Source organism: Brienomyrus brachyistius, chromosome 1 (genome assembly GCF_023856365.1).
Source record: "Brienomyrus brachyistius isolate T26 chromosome 1, BBRACH_0.4, whole genome shotgun sequence".
Lineage (NCBI taxonomy): Eukaryota > Metazoa > Chordata > Actinopteri > Osteoglossiformes > Mormyridae > Brienomyrus > Brienomyrus brachyistius.
Window position 1 is genome coordinate 45,886,792 of NC_064533.1, and position 20,141 is coordinate 45,906,932.

The 20,141-nt window shown below is 40.3% G+C and overlaps 3 protein-coding genes across 19 annotated transcripts in view; 1 reads left to right on the top strand and 2 right to left on the bottom strand.

Moving 5' to 3' along the window:
• The window catches only part of tbc1d4 (TBC1 domain family, member 4), a 35,419-nt gene extending 27,664 nt beyond the window's left edge, over window positions 1-7,755 (bottom strand). For 3 of the 4 annotated variants that reach the window (XM_049024016.1, XM_049024023.1, XM_049024008.1), the window contains exon 1: window positions 6,739-7,755. In XM_049024016.1, coding sequence (XP_048879973.1) covers window positions 6,739-7,137 — 399 coding nt within the window. In that variant the 5' untranslated portion in view covers window positions 7,138-7,755. Of the gene's footprint in view, window positions 1-6,213; window positions 6,319-6,738 lie in introns of those variants that run through there. The other variant, XM_049024050.1, reaches the window with a different exon arrangement.
• An 852-nt stretch (window positions 7,756-8,607) lies between these two features.
• commd6 (COMM domain containing 6) lies at window positions 8,608-10,827 on the bottom strand. 2 transcript variants are annotated; one of them, XM_049024138.1, is made up of 7 exons: window positions 10,716-10,827; window positions 10,396-10,454; window positions 9,810-9,875; window positions 9,649-9,725; window positions 9,355-9,523; window positions 9,108-9,260; window positions 8,608-8,931 (listed from the first exon to the last, which is right to left on the bottom strand). In XM_049024138.1, the coding sequence occupies exons 1-7, from the start codon at window positions 10,735-10,737 to the stop codon at window positions 8,881-8,883; spliced, it is 597 nt and encodes a 198-aa protein (XP_048880095.1). In that variant the 5' UTR covers window positions 10,738-10,827; the 3' UTR covers window positions 8,608-8,880. The 2 variants fall into 2 exon arrangements, with proteins under 2 accessions (XP_048880095.1, XP_048880096.1); XM_049024139.1 differs by lacking the exon at window positions 10,716-10,827 and adding an exon at window positions 10,592-10,683.
• A 7,507-nt stretch (window positions 10,828-18,334) lies between these two features.
• lmo7a (LIM domain 7a) overlaps window positions 18,335-20,141 on the top strand; it is a 47,471-nt gene continuing 45,664 nt past the window's right edge. For 8 of the 13 annotated variants that reach the window (XM_049006412.1, XM_049006421.1, XM_049006417.1 and 5 more), the window contains exons 1-2: window positions 18,335-18,646; window positions 18,919-19,041. In XM_049006412.1, coding sequence (XP_048862369.1) covers window positions 18,973-19,041 — 69 coding nt within the window. In that variant the 5' untranslated portion in view covers window positions 18,335-18,646; window positions 18,919-18,972. The other 5 variants (XM_049006428.1, XM_049006429.1, XM_049006413.1 and 2 more) reach the window with 4 other exon arrangements.

A 20,141-nucleotide genomic window follows, 5' to 3' on the forward strand; every position in this document is an offset into this window, starting at 1 on the left:
GGACTGAAATAAATGACATTCTAGATTATGTTTTGCAATAATCATGATTTAGTGAAACAAAGGCACATTATTCATAATAAAGAAGAAAGCCAGGACATTCAAATAAGCTCAAAAGAGGTACACAGGGTGTGGATGACAGCTGGTCTGAATACGGCGTAACAGAACATACAACAAACAGATGTTCCGAAAACAAAGACGGGAAAAAAATAAACAAGTGAGAATAAATCAGTTCAAAACCGCAAATCTGTAAATGTGTAAAAATGCTGCTGTGGATAATTAACTCACAGGGCTTATAGGACATAGATACGACAGCAGATGTGCTCTAGCATCTTAAAATCAAATATGGCCGTGGAACATGATTGTTCAGTCAAATCGTCTTGATTTCTAGTTTGTGACCAAACTACAGATTTCAAACTAAAAGCTAACGGCAGGAAAATCAAACACAGATTCAAAAGCCCATACTGAGTGCAATTACTGTGCTACTTTTCAATCAGTATTTGATTCAAACCCACACAGTAAAAAATATGAAAAGGATTAAATCTACCAGTGATTGATGGTGTACAATAATCCCACAGGAAGTGGTTTTCAGGGCCATGTGATCACTTAAGGGTGGTACGCTTTTGCCTTCACTGCAAACGGACTACACTTCTATCTTGTGATTACTCTGTTTTGACGTTGCCACTTTATATTTACTGCTCTTAACTAGCATTCTGTGATAGCATACTAATCGTCATGTTTAATGTCAACTGCATTTTATATCTCCACTTTTCCACTCTCTTTATACTATTGAAAGTTTACAACGGCAATGTGTCAAAGTGTGAGTGCAGAAGTTAGAAATGAGGGCACCGTCATCCCATCCAGGAGGTGTTCCTGGCATGTACACTATGCTGGTTTGGATAGGCTCCAGACCTTACCCACAATCCTGTTCAGGATGAGCTGTTGAAAGATGGGCTGATGGGTGATGTACAAAAAAAAAAAAAAACGCATATTTTATATATAACCAGCTAAAGAAAATATTGTGTAAACATTAACCCATATTAATCTTCAGTACATTCACACACTCGAAAAAAAACATACAATCACAGAGTACCAGCCCAAAGTTTGGACACACCTACTAAATATCATTTGTTTTTCAACAAGATAAGCCTAAGCACACCTCGAGGTTATTCAAGTACTGCATTATCTTGCGAGCAAGGAAAGAAATGCTGAACCAGATGACCTGGCCCCCACGATCCCCTGACCGACACCCTATTGAGCTTCTTTGGGATGAGTTGGATCAAAGAGTAACAGCAAGGTAGCCACCATTCACCCAGAACTTGTGGAAGCTCCTTCAGGATTGTTGAAGAGGCCTTCCAGGTGGCTACATCAGCTGGCTGACAGAATGCCAAGAGTCTGCAGTGCTGTCATTGAAGCAGAGAGTGGTGTGCAGCTCAGTGGGCTAAGCCTCTGTGTCTGTAAACCCCCAGACCCAACAGAACCATTCGTAGCTGATCAATAAAATATCATTCCTCTTCAATAGGGGGTTATAGTCAAAATATTTGAAGAAATTGAGAAATGCTGAGCACTTCTCTTGGAAGCAATATTTGATATGTATTACTTCATTGCCTTAAGGCCTATAAGATCAGTGTTTCCCCTACCATTACATTAGGGGGGGGGGTTGCCCCCCCACTGGCACCCCCCTGCCCCTTGAAGGTCAAGTTAATTTTTTTAAATTTTATTTCCTATATGGCGTCAGATCACAGCAAAAGTAATTTAAGGTCACCTTTCCTATGGAACAGGTCTATACATTGTCCTTTAATTAAACAAAGTAAATAGCCTTATGTTATTTACACAACAGCTTCTCATTTTTGTCTCTACACGGTCTCACGTTGACAATTCTCCTCTGCTCTCTGTATCGTGCATGGCGGAGTTCTGCCCCGATGCACACGCAGAGACACGTGCGTGCACACACAGGTGAGCACACTCCCACCAGCGGACAGAGAGCGCGCGTCGGAAAATATGACCTGAAAAGCCAACAAAAATATCTGCGTTTTTTTAAACACTCTCAAGGTGATAAATACGTTTCACGTTGGGATTTTCCTGCTTTAAACTATCACTACTTTAAGCTATCAGCTACCACCTTTAAAGCCAAACAGTTAATGTATTTGCAGGTCAAGACAAACATCCGCAATAGGCTGCAAGGAGACCCTGCAGCCTGCATGCAGCTCTCAGTAAATAGGCCAGACGCCTCTGACTTCCCATGTCAGGAGGCTTTAGAGATGTTTTTCCAGAAGCCCAGAAAGATACACTGCAGTGACTAAAGCTGCACACTTTGTGGATAATTGTCATAAAAAGAAATGTTCTGATGTTCAGTACAGTTGTTATATTGACTGCTGTCATTAAAAGAAACACATGAACACCATGAATCCTGTCGGTGTCCGTCTGCCCCCCCCAACACTGTAAATCTAGGGGAAACACTGAAGATGATTAACATAGCTAAAGCAGAGGAAAATGCATTAGACGCAGATGTGCCCGGACTTTTGACTGATACTGTAGATATAGGGCACAGCCCATTAAGCAGCATATTAGGGGCTGTGTTCATTTTTATATTGGAGGGAAGCAGCGTTATATAATATAACCCATCAATCCATTTGCCATAATACTGTCCAATACAATAGGGAAAAGGGGTGGAACATTTTCAGGAACTTTCCATTCCATGGGAAGTTAAGCTGGGGAATTCTGGAAATATTCCAAGTTGGAAAGTTCCATGGGTATTAACAGGAACATTTTGCAGTGAACCTGATGCCAATCCCTGGAGAACAGAAGACATGGTGAGCCACCCGAGCGAAAACCATCAAAATTATTCAAGGCTACGATTTATTTGTCTTGTGTCTTCAACACACAAATAATTACAAACACAAAATGCACGAATACAGCCTTCTGCAATATCGAGAAGCAGGTTTCACTTAAAAAGTGAAAAGTATTACTAGGCCAGGATTCCTTTTGATATATGCACTCTCAGATTCACACACGGATACACAAAAACCCACGAGAGAAGAGCGGGCATGTATAACATTCAACACTGATAGACTGCAATGCTAGACCCTTTGCTCCTACTAAGTGCTTGTCTAGCTTGGGTGACACATGGCGCAATCTGGGATTCATGTCAAAGGTCGCACACCCAAATGTGAACAAAACTAGTGAACGACGGGAGTGACTCACCGTCTATTCGAGCACAGGGAACAACACATTATCCTTGAACGCCAACCGGCTGTCGAGGTGACACTAAAGAAAGCACAGCGAACTGTGGTATGCAGCTCCTTTACTTTTAACCCAAATGAGTATGTGCAGAGTAACGCGAGTGATGCAAAGGGAGAAAAAGCAACAAAATTCTACTGCAGCATGCCATGCTCACACGTGCTAAATTCATGCGAGGAAATATTGTGTCAGACCTGAAAAAAAAAAAATCATTTAAAAAGCAGTGAAATCTGAACAGCGCTGGTGATAAACGACAGCCCATTATGGTCTGCGAGCCTCCTTTTCTGGAGGGATTCCATAAATAGAGGTGATTAAAAATGCATGTTTCATCCCTTAAATCATTCAGTTGAAACTTCATGGTGTTGTACATGGAAAATGGAAGAGTTCAATGTAAGTGCCTGAAGGAGAATTAGGTCTCGGTATCCTGGCTTACCTTTTAACAATATAAAAAACTAGCACAAAAAAAAAAAAAAAAAATTGTAAAGAGTTGTGTTTTTCTTTTTCGTTCAAAGACTCACTAAACAAACACTTAAAAGTGGTGACGCTGGAAACCGAGCAGAAATTAAATGGACACATGCAGGCTAACCTTCGCATTTTGTAAATGGAAAACTCCAACAGGTACGTTGCAATTCCAACCCGTTTTTCTCGTGCGGCTGCAATGCAGATGAAGCGGCACTCGTGCACCCCTACTTCGTTCTACATGCCTAAACACTACCGCTCAGTAACAGGTTTATGCACCTCTTCTACCTGCTCATAGTCCTACGCCAATTATGCAACGGTCCCTTACGCCTAATCAGTACAAAATGCCAGAATATGCCAAACAACCATGGGAAGGCGATGCGTTCGCAAGGAGAGACTAATTTATTAACCAAGTGACTTTAAAATGTCCCCGAATAGTTACTTATGAATAGCAAGTGAAAAGCTTGACTTTTGGGCGGGCTTTGCTGGTGATCCGTTGATAAAAACAGAACATGAACATAGAAATTTCTGTAAAAACAAACAAAACATGCTGTTCCTTGTCACATAGCCGTCAACAATCAAGATGTGATAAGTGAATCCTCAGCAGTGTGCTCCATTTACGAAGTACAACTTCCACCCAATGCTTTCGCGTTTGGTGACCGAGTCACTGACGCCTCCCAACACACACAATGGAAATAGAAAACACAGACTCTACTGCTTTACTTGCTCTGTAAGTCATCCTGCAAATGGTGCCAGATAACGTTCGACACTGGAGGACTTGGTCAATTTTGCACATAATACATTTATAATTTCCGGTCAGGCTGCGAAAACATACAAGCTTAATTTAAACTCTGTTTCACAACAATCAGGAAACCCTGAGAAACAGTTGTTTTACGAACAAGCGCAGGCTTGTGCTTTTGCACTGGAGCTTCACTGTGTTCACTGCGAAAACATGATCTTGCCAAGGCAGAGCAAAGCACTGCTGGGGAGGACAGAAGATAGAGTCTCTCAACTTTGTTCCCAAGGTGTAATTTTGAAGGGAAAAAAAAATGTATTTTCAATACGCAACCTTTTAAAATATTTGTTTAAAACACACTTAATTACATAAATTACAGAATGATTGCATAATTGCTGAAAAATAAAAATGCTTCAAGGGCATTTTTGTCATTTACGAAACAATCAAGTTTGTAATGACTTGGGATTAATTAACATGATTACTTAATTGCTAAAGGTTTAACAATGGAAAAAAAAACTGAAAATAAAAGAAAAAATATAAGTAGTACTTAATTATCTTTAACAATAATCCTGCCCCTCTTTAAAATATTGCACAATCAAGGCTAATTATCTGAACTCAAGGGTCACAGGGTCAAACGAAGGTGAACCAGGCAAACTGAGCCGACAAACCTGGAAGGAGACCTTAAATTTTTTACTCTAGCTTTACGAATTTTGGACATACCAGCTAATTCACTGATGACTGTTCAAAAAGTCCATCCACACAATATCTATAATTACGTATCAAAATTCAGGGTGATAGACGGTCTGCAGTCTATTCCAGGAGGCATGGGGCAAGGATAAGATGCCAGGCCATCAAGGGGCATGCACAACACCATGGTAAATTCAGAGATACAAACTCAACTGAAAATGCCTTTGGACCATGGAAGGAAACTGGGGTACTTTAAGCAAATGCATACAAACACAAGGAGAACAAAAACTATTGTACATATGCAGAACCATCCAGATCATAGACGTAAACATGAAAATAGTCCTTATGTACACTGAAAATAATAATAATAATAATAATAATAAAGGTATTTGAAATCATGATACTTGTGCCTTAGGGTCCCGTTTCACCATAAAAAATGTTATCAGTAAACTAAAACGCAGTTTAATAAGTAAATCCTATGCGGAAAATACTTCAATATGCAGCATTTCATGGTAATTGATCTAACAGCACAATAAGTGGATACAGATCACTTTTCTCCCAGTAAGCTAAGCAATCATACTTCACAGAGTATTGATTAATCATATATTTTGCCATCTCTTAAAACCTCGTAAAAGCAAACAATGATTAAACGTCATATTTTGCTAGCTTCAGCAGAAAGGGTTTCAGAACAGCTGTAAGTGAAACTGAAAGTGGAGCAATGGCAACAGAGCAGAGGGTAGCATGCTAAATAATGTAGTAAACCAAAACACGGCGATGACGTCAAATTAATGAAACGAACAAAGCCATTGTCAATGCAATATGCAGAGGTAACTTAGTTGTTCATTCGCAGTTGTCTTTGAGCACCAGCATCACCTAACTGCCATAAGACAGCAAACCACACCACACGTTTACAAAAGTGTCATGGATTTAAGATTTTAAATGCTAAATACTGCTGAAAATTACATGTACTATATGCATCAAAAGCTAATACAGAAATCTTTACCTATATCAAAAACAATATATGTATGCACATAATCCTCCTCTAAATATACCGTGCCATCTGATCATGTCATTTTATTTATAGAATATCATACCTTGAAGTACCACATCACACAGCAAGCGTCCAAGATATCGCAGCAAATGTAGGACGGCAAGGCCTATCCAGGAACTTGAAACGGCAACATTTTAAAAAAAAAACCTTTTATAAGTAATGAAACTGAGCTGTTAAGTCATTTATTCACTGACTCTTAAGACTATACGTAACGTGCTTAGTAATGCGTTATAGCTTGTGACGTCATGTTTAGTAACTCATACGAATGGAGAACAACGTGGTTTGTCTTTGTTCAAACGCAAAGCCGATTCTCCTGCCACCTTTAGTATGGAGTAGCACCTGGGTACAGGTGTTTGTGCCTTAATGCTTAAAAAGAAAGCGCTTTACAACAGATGGCGTTACTTCACAAGCATTTATGTGTCCACTGCTGCGTTTATACTGGTGATAAAGTAAAAATAAATAATGGATTATAGACGTGCTCAGTGCAATAACCCTAATAGTCTATTATTGTGCATTAAACAAGTAAGTGCACGCAGTGATCCCGATGGGAGGTATCTGCACCGCTTACCTGGTTGGGCTCGCATGCCTTAAAAACGTGGCATGCCATCTCTGATTCGAGGTCCTCCGGCTGGCTTCTAATAAGGTAGGCAAAGTATTTAAGGTCATGACTGTTATGGATGAATCGTGATATGCACTGAGCCTTGTGTTCGAATATAAAAATGGACGAGTTGTTGTTATTTGCTGGGACGCAACGGATTATAGGAGGCGTGATAAGGAGGTCGACTTCCCTGGCCTGAGCCGGACCCAGCTCTTTCCTTTCGCTTTTCCTGCGAATCTCTGCCACGAGCCACGGCAACATCGGCAGTGTGGTCCGCCTGTCCAAAGATGACCATCCCATGTACCAGAGTGAAAAATTCTTATCTGGTTTCGAGGAGTGATTCCCATCTTGACTGTTCGGGAAATCCATCTTTGTACAATTCGGATTTTATTGTACGAGTTTCTGCTGACTTTGTGTGAAGAATCCTTGTTCCTAAATAAAACGGCGGCTTAAAATGTTATACAAAGTAACTTGATTTGCAAATCAAAAACTTCCTTCCTAGTGCAAAAAAGTTACTGAATCGACGGAGTTTAATGTGTCCATGGCGCAGCAGCTGAACCACCTCAGTTCACGACCCAACTGAGGGCTGTGTCTGTTTTCTTCAGCTGGATGGTGTCCTTGCAAATAATCCCTCTCGTTGAACTAGTTGCATGGTACGTTTAACTCCTGCAACGGTGCTGGCCGTCAAAAGCCGTGGCTTTTCCGACTGTTGGCGCGTGGAAACGGTACGTGGAAGGAAAGCGAGACATCTACCAGCTCGTGACGTTAATGTTGTAGGCACAAAAATTAATACACGGATCCTATAAAAGCGCTTGGCGCATTCTTTGCTTCTGAGATCGTGTCCTTTGCCATGTGCATGGATGCGTCTGCCTGCGCTTTGTAATGCTGAGAAGTGCACCGCCAGCCATGCAGCACTGCTTAGTAACAGGAGATTCACCCGTGCATTGCAGTGGGAGGAGACGATCGCCCGACAGCGTGCACGTTTTAAGCCTGTCCCACACTTATAGCCTAACTACGCCCAGCAGTTTAGGAGGCTGGATGTTTGAAAGGCAGACGCCGAGTAGGCAAGTCTGTCCCGTCCGGTGTGCAACAGTGCAAGCCTTGCAAAGATTGTTCCGTCTCCCACGAGGCGAGAAAATCTGATGAATTAGTGCGATTTTCTGCAACTCTTCATCTTAAAATCGGAACATCTGCGATATGCTACTGATTGTGCATGGACTGCAACGTTACACTATAAAAAATTGTGTATGGTCAAAATAGTTGAATCTGAATGAACAACCAGCGTGTTATAATTTCACTAGCAAATGTAATCTGTTCGTGACTAAAGGCAAACCGTATAACACTAATACATGCAGTGTGGCAAGCTACGTTTTGCTTTAGCTGGTGTATATCATTTGTAATGAAGACATCTTATGTAAACCGTTGTGCATTACACTTGTATACATTTTGAATAGCTGCAAGGAGTCTACGCCAAAATATTTTAATTTTCACCACACAACAGAAACCATTTCGAAGCTAAATGTAAGAAGAGAAATGCATATTATTGCTGTTAAAGTTTTATATCTTTACATAACTAGTTACAGTGCCTTTTTGATATGTTTAACTTATTAGCCACTACTAAACTGTGCAGCTGGGATGACAGCTCTGTGACACTTGTAACAAGATGCCACAGCATGGAAGCAGCTCCCTGAAATAGATAAAATATGCAGCACGTGTAACCCCATCAGAGTTGGTCTCAGTACACAGCCTCCTTTAGTTCAACAGAGCAGTGTCATGGTGAAAAGTGTCTGGGAGACTACCACATAACAGACTGATTACATATCACAAGCAAGCCAAAAATGATACACAATCATGTTTAATGTTATACTAATTCGAGGAAAGAATGTACCCACAGTACTGAAGGTTTTGGTATTTAACAGGGCTGCTTTCTCAGTAAACATTTCTTTGTTTATAGCAATGTGTGGAATGTTAAAAAAAATGTTACAGAAGAGCTTGTGAATTACAGGGTCATTTATGAATTTATATGGGTAACTTAAGTGAAACAAATGTCCAAGTCTCATTTACATTTGTAGGTATAACAATGTCAGAAATAACCAAACATTCTTTTTAGCTTCACACAGTTTCTAAAACTGTTGCTATTTCCTTAAATTGTCTGAAGAAGTTCTGGAAAAGATGACAAAAAAGGGAAAATCAGTGACAATTTATCGTTATCTTAAAACAGAAGCTGAAAAAAAAAATATTAACAGATAATGTACTTTAAAAAAAAAAAAAGACAAACTTGGAACAAAACATGAAAAAAAGAAACAGATAATGTATTTTTAAAATAAAGAGAGACAAACCTGGAACTGTGGAACTGTCATTTCAAAAGATTTGTGGGTTATCTGCCCTGACGTGTCAGCGACTTTCAACAACAGCGACACGTACGGAGAGTTGAGGGAGCGGCAGTTATCTGAACTGACTGCCATCCCCAGCTTCCATTTCACATCCACCAGCTGAAAAGGGGCAGAAATGTAAACTGCTTGTCATCACTGTGTCTCAGTAAGGTTACAAATGAGACGGGATCTTGGAGACGAGCGGGCGTCCTACCTGGCCCACGCTCATCATGACCTGGGCCTCTTGATGGGTCCGGATGACAGCACCCTGTTCACTCCACATGTTACGTACAGTCTGCAAGGCACATTTCGGCCAGCCACTGCTACTCTGATCGAGCTTCGTGACCAACTGCTCTGCAGTCAAATTGTTCTTTGCTGCTAATCTGCAGTTGAAATGTAATGATATTAAAAATGACATTTCCCACTAGCAGATTGTTCCTCCATGTGCTAAGCCATTTATTCACTCAAGCACATCTTAACTGCTTTTAAGCCATTAGTATTTTTATACCTGAAATTAAATGAGAGCAGTTTAATAATGTCCTCGGCATCTTCCAGGTCCAATATAACTCCAGCTTTTTGAAATCGCTGCATTAATAAAAAGTAGAAATTGTTGTAACCAACTACTGAATATGCTTAAGTTATCAAACAGATAAAAAAAAAAAAACTCACGTCACTGATTTCAGCTACATCGACTCCTTGGGTCTGTCCCTGAAGCTGATTTAAAATCTGCTGACACTGGAAGTACAAAACAGTTGCGGTTATAACATCTTTAACTTAAACATAGCGTGTCATACCTGCTAGCATTGCGTTTCGCACATATTTTGAAAGGCAGGACAGTGATGCAATTAATCTTATTATTTAAAATTTGCATATGTGAATCACCAGATACCTACCGTCACTATCTATCAAAGCTTCCCCCCTTTTATCTGAAACTTAAAATGTTACAGTGCAACAACAAAGGCTTAGAACTTCAATATAGTAATTTTTTATGTTTTCTCCAGTTTTACAAAATGACAAAGTCCATCTATAAAATAAAGGTATATAAATGTATGATCTATAATTTCTAGATTATTTTCGTGTAAAATGCTACACAATGCGTGTAAAATTTCCTTCCAGTAAACCTATATTCGGAAACAAGTCATAATCTTGTGAGGTTTTAGGAACCAATTGAACACGTGTCTCGAAACATAAGGTCTTCATAAAAGTGCACATTTAAGCAAAAACTGGGTACATGTTTGGACTTAAAAAGCCTTACTGTTTCTGCGAAAATGTCTGGGGGCAACCTTCCGATGTTTTCGACAATTTTGTCAACACCTATAACACAATATAATATCTAAACATCTCGGGCAGCGAATGCTCAATGGTATGCGAATATATATGTAAAAAACAAGTTTTACTATACTAAGCACACAAAAACGAATTGTGTTTTCAGTGACTTCTCTGAAAGTTACCAATCAGCATAATTCTCGTTGCAGGGAAAGACAGTGTGTGACATTAGGTAAGCATATAAGCGTCACAGACTATGCATAACTAACAAAAAGCGTTCTGTTATCATTTTTACAAAGAACTTCTCACCAGGCGCTACCACTCCCCGCATCTCGGATTTTCAGCTTCCGGGTTAGACTTCCTTCTCTCCGCTTATTGGTCGATGCCTGCCTCCATGGCACACTATTGGTCAAATCTCCCTACGTGGATTTTCACGTGATCAAAGTCAAGAATTACAACATAAACCTTCAGCTATAACTATAACGATGCAGTTTATGAAGTAGCTTTTTAAATGTTATGTACGTGTAGTGAATATTAAAATTGTCTTCATGAGATAAATTATTCAGTAACAAAATTATACATGTTACGAATCCAGTATAACGAGTAATCCAGGACTTTTCAGTGATGGTCCTCCGTACATCTTCAACGAAAATTTATATAACTTAATTATTGCCACAGTATTTTTGCGTCCCCTAGCGATTGTTTAGTGACATTACGCGTATCGTTTTTCTCCGGCTGCAAACAAGTGCGGCGGATTGGCGTTTAACCCCGTTTCATGGGCCAGTACCAAGCTAATGGCAATGAATGCATAGATATTTCTATTTCCTTAGTATATAAGTCACTAGCAGTAGTCTACTGTAGTAGTAGTAGTAATAATAATATTAATAATGAATAACACCAAAAATACAAAAGAATCATTTTATTCACCATGTTCAAAAAGTACAAGGAATTTGTTTTGATGGTAACAGTATATTACATGACATGAAATTTAATGGCTAATTTGCGGGGCAGATTAATTTTTCTGGGAGCACTATGCTGGCATCCGCATGGACTTAGATGTTGCTGATTTAACTATAGATTCCATTTTTCCCACTGTGGGGCCCTGACATTTTCCGGGGCACTAGGCTATAGCCTAGGATGGCTTAGGCATTAATCTGCCCCTTGTGGTTAGCACTGCTATATGTCTGTGGTTGGGGTTCGATTCCTGCTTCTATCTCTGTTTAGCTATAATTTGCATGCTCGCCTTCTATTTCGAATTCAAAAAGCATGTGATTCTGTGTATCGGTACCCATAGTGTGTGAGTTTTTGCTTAGTATGGACAGGCATCCAGTCCAAGGTGTCCCCTGTCTTGTGGCCTATGCTTCCAGGGACAGACCTGTCCTAGATAAGAGAACGTAAGGTAGATGGATGAATGGAAGGATGAGAAATCTAAGCTAAGCAATAATGTATTATATGTCCTATATCAAATATAATGTATCGTATAAAGAAAATGTCTACTTGAACCACATAGGAATGGAGAAAAACCTATCTTATTTTTAGCATATGAAATGAAATTAAAGGTAAATTATATATCTTCATATTACATGAGAAGTCCCAGTTGGAAAATACCATAATGCTTGGAAAAGCTGTAGGTAAATGGGGAGGAACATGACCAGCAGCAAGATGGATGAGTGAACAGTGAAGGTACCACTGGAGAGTCTGAAAGCCCAGACAAAAGACAGGGTGTTCTAGAGGAAGGCTGTTTATATGTTGTCAGGAGCCAACATCAACTGAGCGCCACCTAATAAAGAAAATAATAATAATATCTAAAAATAAATTAACATTTATGTGTTTTTCCACATATGAAGTCCAACTAAGTGTCCCTTTAAATCATTTTTAATAATAGCCGTATTTCTTAAGTGGCATCCAATCCAGGGTGTAACCCAGCTTTGTAGCCTGGGGGGGGGGGGGTCTGTTATATGCTCCAGACTCCATCACAAACCTGACCCGAAAAAGGTTTTGGAAGATGAATGGATTTATTTCTTGAGCAATTTTTTTAAATGGTCTAATACTTTGCCTTGTTTTCCTCAAAAATCACTCAAGATTAATCAAACTAGTTGATAGTATTAAAAGGTTTAACTTTAACAGATTAAGGCAGTTCAACTTAACAATCAAATTGGTGCTAATGGACTATATAGAATATACTAACATCAATATTTATCATTAATAATAATAATTATTAACAATGATAGTAATAAAATTTGACCATATTTATTGTCTTTGCCAGGAACAACACCTTTGTTTTCCATCATATCACTATTAAATAATGTAGCAGCAAACACTGAAGTGTTAATCAGAGGTTTTTATTCATATATATAAATTGCATGATTATATTCGTAGAAATGACGTTTCATACTAGCCTGAACTCAGAGGATCACTGTTCCATTCAGGATAACAGGAATTTTCCAGTACAACATACGTTCAAGGCACATTTAAAATGTTTTTCACATTTTTATTATGCTGTTCTTAAGTCTTTGTTAAGTACAGCTAGGCATCCTTAGTGAGAAGGGTAAAATAATTAAGGGATAAATAATTTTTATAGAAAACATTTGTTGTTGGTGGAATTACCTTGAAAGTTCCTCATGAATCATTTCTTTTTTATTTTTGTTGTGTTTTGTGGCCTAAATGGTCACATTTGGGGTCCTTGACTTCATCATCAATCAGTGCAGCAGGTTTGCTGCCGCTCTGGGTTTTAGGGACGTTAAGAAGGATCTAAAAATAAACATAAAAAAAGGAATATCAGATGATTAGTTGGTGCTTCGTGTTGCAGTAAAGCATCACACTAAGCATTACTTGTTAGTGGTTCTGTTCTATAAAAGAGAAAGCCCTTTACATATTTCTCCCCAGCAATTTTTCAAATTCACCGTAGTTCTTGGAGCATTTTCCATTTTATTTTTTTTTGTTTCACAGCCACAATATAGAATCTGTGACTTATAGCAAAGCAGTTCCAAGGCTTTTGTAAATTCGGTCCAGCATAAAAATGCAGATGGTGAATCTCAAACCCATTAATTTTGGAGTGGTGGCTCTGAGGCTAGGGATCTATGCCAGATATTGGAAGGTTACTGGTTCAAATCCCATGAATGCCCAGAGTAATTCTACTCCATTGGGACCTTGAGCAAGGCCCTTAACCTGCAATTGCTTCATCCTGGGTATGATGTTAATCTACATCCAGCCCTATAAGGAGGTCCTCCAACTTACAGGGGAAACACTTGGGGTTTGGTGGCAGGATTGGCACTCCAGCCACTGGAAAAAAAACCTCACACTGGTCCATTGGGACTAGTGTGGTGCTGAGGTATCACCTGCCGCATGGCTGCATTCAGGTTCTCATGTGGTTTGTCATGTAGTGGGTGCGGCAACTCACTGTATCAGTGCCTGCTCCTTACCTACTTGAGGAATCTGAAATAGAAGCTTTTCTCTTTCTGTGGCCACAGACTCTACCTTCTGGTTGGGTCCCCAAACATTCCCAAACCACCTTGGAGATATATTCCCCACAGCATGTCCTAGGCCTGCTCCAAGCCTCCTCCCCCGGGGGCAGTGACTGGAAAAGCTCCCTTGGGAACCTACCAGGCAGTTTCCTTATAAGATGCCTTGGCTGACTCTGTGATCCGATGTGGTAGTGGCTTAATTTGGGTGTCCCATCCATCCATCCATCTATCCATCCATCCAACGATCCATCCATCCAGCCATCCATCCATCCATCTTATATAACCATGCCTATGCAAGGTCACGCTAAACCTGGAATCTATCCCACAAAATATACGGTGTCTGACAGGCTCGCCCCCCCCCCCCCCCCTTGGAAAATGTGGTGAGGGGGACTCCCTGGTTTGCAAAATATACAGCAGCTCCCCATATTATTTTCTATGTAAAAGTAGAATTAATCGTAATAATGGCGGGAGACCACTGATCCGTAGCATGATGCTGTTGTGTGGGTCTGGGGTCTGTGTCCATATGGCTTGGAATCCTGCAGGGTTATCATATTACTCCTGGGTCTGTCAGAAAGGCCCTTAACCACAGGATCTGCTCCAGGGCAGCTGGATAAATGACTGAACTTGAGCTCTGACCCCTTTGCTCTCACATGTGGAGTGTATATGTCTCGTGTAGAAAACAAGAAGGTATATGTGAAAAACAGAGCATTTCCACGTAGCTGTACTCAGACTTTCGTAAGTAGCTAATAAAAGTGTCAGTGTGTCATAGCGTTAGCATAATGGGCAATTTAGGGAAGCCAGTTCACCTAACCAGTTGGAAACCCATGCAAACGCTATAAATAATGAATAACAGGCTCTTTTTTGTTTTCCCTTTAGGTCAGGAACATATTGAGTCTTTACTCCAAACTTCCTCTGGCATTAATCTCAGCACGAAAACTGTGCAGGGAGCTTCGTGGAATGGGCTTCCATGGCCGAGCAGCTGCATGCAAGCCTCACATCACCAAGCACAATGCCAAGTGTCGGATGCAGTGGTATAAAACATGCCGCCACTGTACACTGGAGCAGTGGAAACGTTCTGTGGAGTGACGAATCACACTTCTCTGTCTGGCAGTTTGATGGACGAGTCTGGGTTCAGCAGATGCCAGGAGAACGTTACCTGCCTGACTGCAATGTGCCAACTGTAGAGTTTGGTGGAGGAGGGATTATGGTATGGGGTAGTTTTCAGGGGTTTGGTTAGGCGCCTTACAGTAGTTCCAGTGAAGGGACTCTTAATGCTTCAGTGCACTAAAACATTTTGGACAATTCTACGCTTCCAACTATGTGGGAACAGTTTGAGGAAGGTCTTCTTCAGTTCCAGCACAACTGTGTCCCAGTGCACAAAGCAAGGTCCATACAGACATGGTTGGATGAGGTTGGTGTGGAAGAACTTGACTGGCCTGCACAGAGCCCTGATCTCAACCCCATCAAACACCTTTATGATAAATTAGAACGGAGACTGTGAGCCAGGACTTTATGTCCGATATCAGTGCCTGACCTCGCAAATGCTCCTATGGATGAATGGGTGAAAAATCACACAGACACACTCCAAAACCTTATGGAAAGTCTTCCCAGAAGAGTGGCAGCTGTTGTAACTGCAAAGGGGAACCAACTCCATATTGATGCCTATGGATTTAGAAGAAAATGTCATAAAGGTTCCTGTGGGTGTAATGGCCAGGTGTCCCAATACTTTTGGATGCATATGCAGAGAAACACATTATCTACCAATAAACCATTTTAAAAATGTTTCATAGGTAAATTAAATGTTATGCAATTGTTAATTTGCAAAAATTTAATTAATTAATTTGGGGAATTTTACATTGGGTGTAAAAAGTTCAGGCAATTTTCTCACTTAGGACAGTGATTTTAATGTTAAATTGCGATGTGCCCTAATATCACAGACATTTATTTACTGAAATTGTTGTGACTGGATGTTAAAATGGCCTCGTTTAGTGATTCGTTACAGAGAATGAATGTGACAGACTAGTGGACTATAAGGGAAGGACAGACATTTGCAATTGAGGTTGTAATTGTAATTGTAATTGCTTCAGGCATCAGTAGTGTCTGCGCCTAAACCATTAGTTAAAGCACAATTTAATTGTTTAACTTTATCAGATAATTATTTCAGATGTACAAATGTAGCACATGATGGCCTCATATGTTCCCAGAGGCAGACAACGCTCATTCAATGACTGTGAAAGTCATCTCTGCCTTTGATACTGCAGATGAACCAGCGTCATGCAGCCATCTCCAATGGGAGACTGTAATTCATGACCCACAGCTGTTTACTGAGGGCATCTGCAGAACAAAGCCCGGTCATGTGACTTCCTCCCCTACGCAAAACCTGCAAGAGCTCCCAGTCACTTTAACCTTGGAAACAGGAATACATAGATGGATGGATTTCTCCGCTCATCGAGTGGCCCTTAAATAGCTGATCCACTCAGGACCACAAGCAGCCCTTTAGTTAATGGCATAGTTAATTTAGGTTATTGAAGTAAATGAGTCACAGCCTGAATTCTAGGACGTTACAGATTTTATTCTGTTGGCAGCATCCTCTGGTATGACAATGTATTCTACTGTTCTGTGTGGGACTTTTGCCTCTCAGGCAATGAGGCACATTAACAGAGGTATTTGAGTTGTTAGCTACTATTTTCTATGATGGTATAGTTAGGTGTTTCCCAATCCAGTCCAATGGGACCTGCAGACAAATCAAGTCAATCCCAAATGCAGGCCTTGTTTTCAGTTTTCCCATGTAGTTATCTTAATGATCACTGACTCTGATTGGCCACAGAGGCTTCACACCTGGCTCATTGGTAAAGGACGGCTGGCGAATCAGCAGTGCTCGGCCCTTGAGGACCGTGATCTGAATAGCCCTGTGTTAGACTGTCTAGCAGGGACCTGGGAGGGAACAAAAACCTGGACCGTCTGTTAGTCCTCGAGGACTGGCTTGGGAAGCACTGGTAGGTTTAGAGCAATGAATTTTAAAAGGTCTGCATTAAAATGTATTTCAGTCTGGAAACAGAAATTTGGGACAAATTGTGTGGGATACAGATAATTTTTTTTGATTTGGAGGGTGCAAAATGTTTCCTGATTTCCGTGGGAGTGTACATGATTGACATTTAATGAAGTTCATTGCCTCGTTCAGCGTGGTCTTTTCATGACAAGCCCACAAACAAGGAGCTTGCCGCAGTCTAAGTCCACCCATTCCAGTATCACATTCTCTGTATCTACCTTGTGTCGTCTACCTACATTGTAAAATTCAAATGCATGGTAGATTTGACTGCCTTTGCAGCTATCAGCATTACCGTTGATACTGTTATCCGCAAATTTGCATATGTAGACACGGGGTGTTTCTCATGACCAAGAATGCAAAGATCGTACTTGTGGTCTTGGCAAGAACGGTCTTGCTAACCGGCCTTCCAAGAGTGAACTTGGGGAGCAATGAATCATGGGATTGGTCTTGTTTGGAGAGGATGCAGCCGATATATCCTTGATATTTGAGGCGGGACGAGAACGATATCCGGGGATTTTTACCCTCTACAAGTACGCTAGAACACAAGTATGGTCAAGTATGCATATTGAGGAACGTCCACAGTCTTGCTGTTTTGTTTCAAACATTGACAGTAATGGATTGTTACAGGTCGTGTTGACAAATCAGATAAGAAGAGAGTCACCAGTTTGAAACCCACAGCCAGCAGACTGATGCTGCCATTGGGCCGCTGAGCAGAGCCCACACCCCCGGTGCACGCTGGCTGACCCTGTGCTGTGACCCCCCCCCCCCCCACACAAGCTGTGTTTGTGTGTATCATGCAGAGAAAGGTGGGATATGCAAATAAATAAATAAAATTCCCCATGCGGGTCAATAAAATTATCACTATTTTACATCTTTCTAAAGTCTTTATCATTTGCAGCACAAATGAATCACACAAACAGAATTTGCTGGCAGAAAATAGTACCATTTTGAACAAAGACGATATCACTTACCATTATTAAGAGCCTATCATTGTTAATATTCTAAATCATACAGCCAGTATATTTGTTTTACGGATTATTTCAAATTTAGTCTCATTATAAGTGTAATTTGAGTCTTTTTGAATGCATTGTTTTTAACAAATATTCAGCAATAAAAAAACAAAGATATTTAGGAATGTAATTTTGCGTGTCATTAACATAAAATCAGTTGCATTATATGACCTGCCTCGTGCCCTCTGCTTCCTAAGCAGACTCGCTTATGCCTCAAATCCAATCTGTTTTTTTTTATATATATTAAGTGATGTACATAGCGCTGTGAAGTTAATTAAATAAATTTTGTTGTATTTTATTAGTGACTGAGTTGCACATTAATGTCATTTGCTCCCTTGCGACTCTTGGCCGCTTTAATCCGCTAGAGGGCACAACAGCCGGGACTTTTTAGCCTTTGCAAGTGGTTTCCTGAGAAATGTACTTCTTCTACCGTGCAGTTTCTAGTGCGAACTCAAGTCGCCTGTGTAACTGTGTGCTTCGTAAATCTCTCCTGCAGCGTAAATGGTTATAGTGGCGGCGCTATAATACCTAAGAGTGTAATAAATGTATAAAACGTGTGGCTATTGACCAGCAGAAGTAGGAGATTGACAGTGTGATTGGTTTTTGCAAAGGTGAGAGAGAGAGAGAGGAGGAGGAGGAGGAAGGAAAGAAAGGTGTTGGATCGCGAAAACACATAACGGGCATCACCCGTATGTCGGACAACGACTTTGCGAACAGGTTGGTCATTTATTTCTGCTGCAGTTTTTTCCACAATTGAGAAACATAAAAAATAGCGAAAGTTCAAATTCTACCTTAATGCAACGCGTTTTAAAGACATTATTTCTGTCAACTTGGGATAAATTTTAAAAAGCAGGTCTGAACGCTGCCACCCCAGCTGGTGAGTTGCTATCATTCACGTTTTCCGTATGATATTAGCGGGTGGCTGCGTTTTTGTTGAGTGGTGTTCAATGCCTTTGAATGCACATATATTTTTTGTTTGTTTGAACCAGGTGTTACTGTTTCTTAATTGCAATAAAGGAGCCCGCGCTGCGAATTGGGCCGACATGGAGTGGAGAGAGCAGTCCACGGTCAGCTGCGAAGCCGCCTTCAGGGAAGCCCAGAGATGGGTGGAAGTAAGTTTTGAAATCAGTTAGAAATAAACCGGATTTATTTCGAATCCATTTACTTATTGGGTTTTTCTCCTAATAGACTAAGGCTTGTTTTAAGACGTGTACGCCGCACGTGCTTTCCTGCCTTCAGTATCATTGCATTTTGACACTGGCGCGTTCGCAAAGCCTTGATGTATTTTTAATTCTGTGATGAAGACCGTATAAAACTTATTTATTATTATCGTCTGCAGACAATGGCTCAAAAACTAGAACTGAAGGATGCAATGATCCGTTTCAGTCACTTTAGCATGTTAGATCCTGCAGGGCTTTGAGTACAGAAGTATGTCTTTAAACATTGAGTAATGCTTTATAATTTTATTTTTTAAAAGGGGATAGGGATTAACTTTTTGTTGGGCTGCTTAGGCCTAACCTTTTTAAAACTGGATGCTTTAAGCCTGATCCTTTAAAAAGCCCTCATTTGTGGGGTCATGTCTAGACCTGCGGACTATATACTCAAAGGGCTTTTTGGGGAACGGGGGTGACACACGTACACATGTTATTCATTTGCATGAGTGTAGGCAGGTTAGCATTCAGACCAAAAGGCAAAAAAAAGGATCTCTTGTAGTGGATTTTGTATCAAGCTTTCACAGGGTTCAGTTATTGACAGACATTATCTATGGTCATCAGCATTTAAGTATATTGGATCTTGGTCTAATTACCTACTTACTTATTTAATACATGCGTAGTTTATAAAGCAAGAATTCATCCTTTTGTTTCCTTTATTGTCGTACAGGCCTATAAAAACTGATCGAAGCATCGCATGACAAATCAGCAGCGCGGTAATTAGTGTAAAGGGTTGTATTGTTTGTTTGTTTCATTCATTGCTTAAATACATTAAGTTGTGTTAGCTTTTCTCTGTATGCTAAGCTTATAAATGGTCTCTCTCATGACATGAACAGATAAGGGTTTCTTAATCCGGCTGAAATGCCCGGTTTAAAATGCTTGTTCACACTATGGGTTAGGTGGAAGTTACTAGTTGGTGTGGTTTGTACCCTGGTACACACACTGATATTGTCTTTGTGTGTAAAAATATCTTCATACTGCCCCTGTGTGCACGCACTCAA

What these genes read in the sequence shown, in the direction of transcription:
- commd6 (XM_049024138.1), bottom strand. Translation starts at nt 10,737, where the DNA reads ATGCGGGGAGTGGTAGCGCCTG. An exon ending in GCGGGGAGTGGTAGCGCCTG is followed by an intron (nt 10,455 to 10,715) that starts GTGAGAAGTTCT and finishes ATTGTGTTATAG; the next exon opens with GTGTTGACAAAATTGTCGAA. An exon ending in TGACAGTTCCACAGTTCCAG is followed by an intron (nt 8,932 to 9,107) that starts GTTTGTCTCTCT and finishes CATCTTTTCCAG; the next exon opens with AACTTCTTCAGACAATTTAA.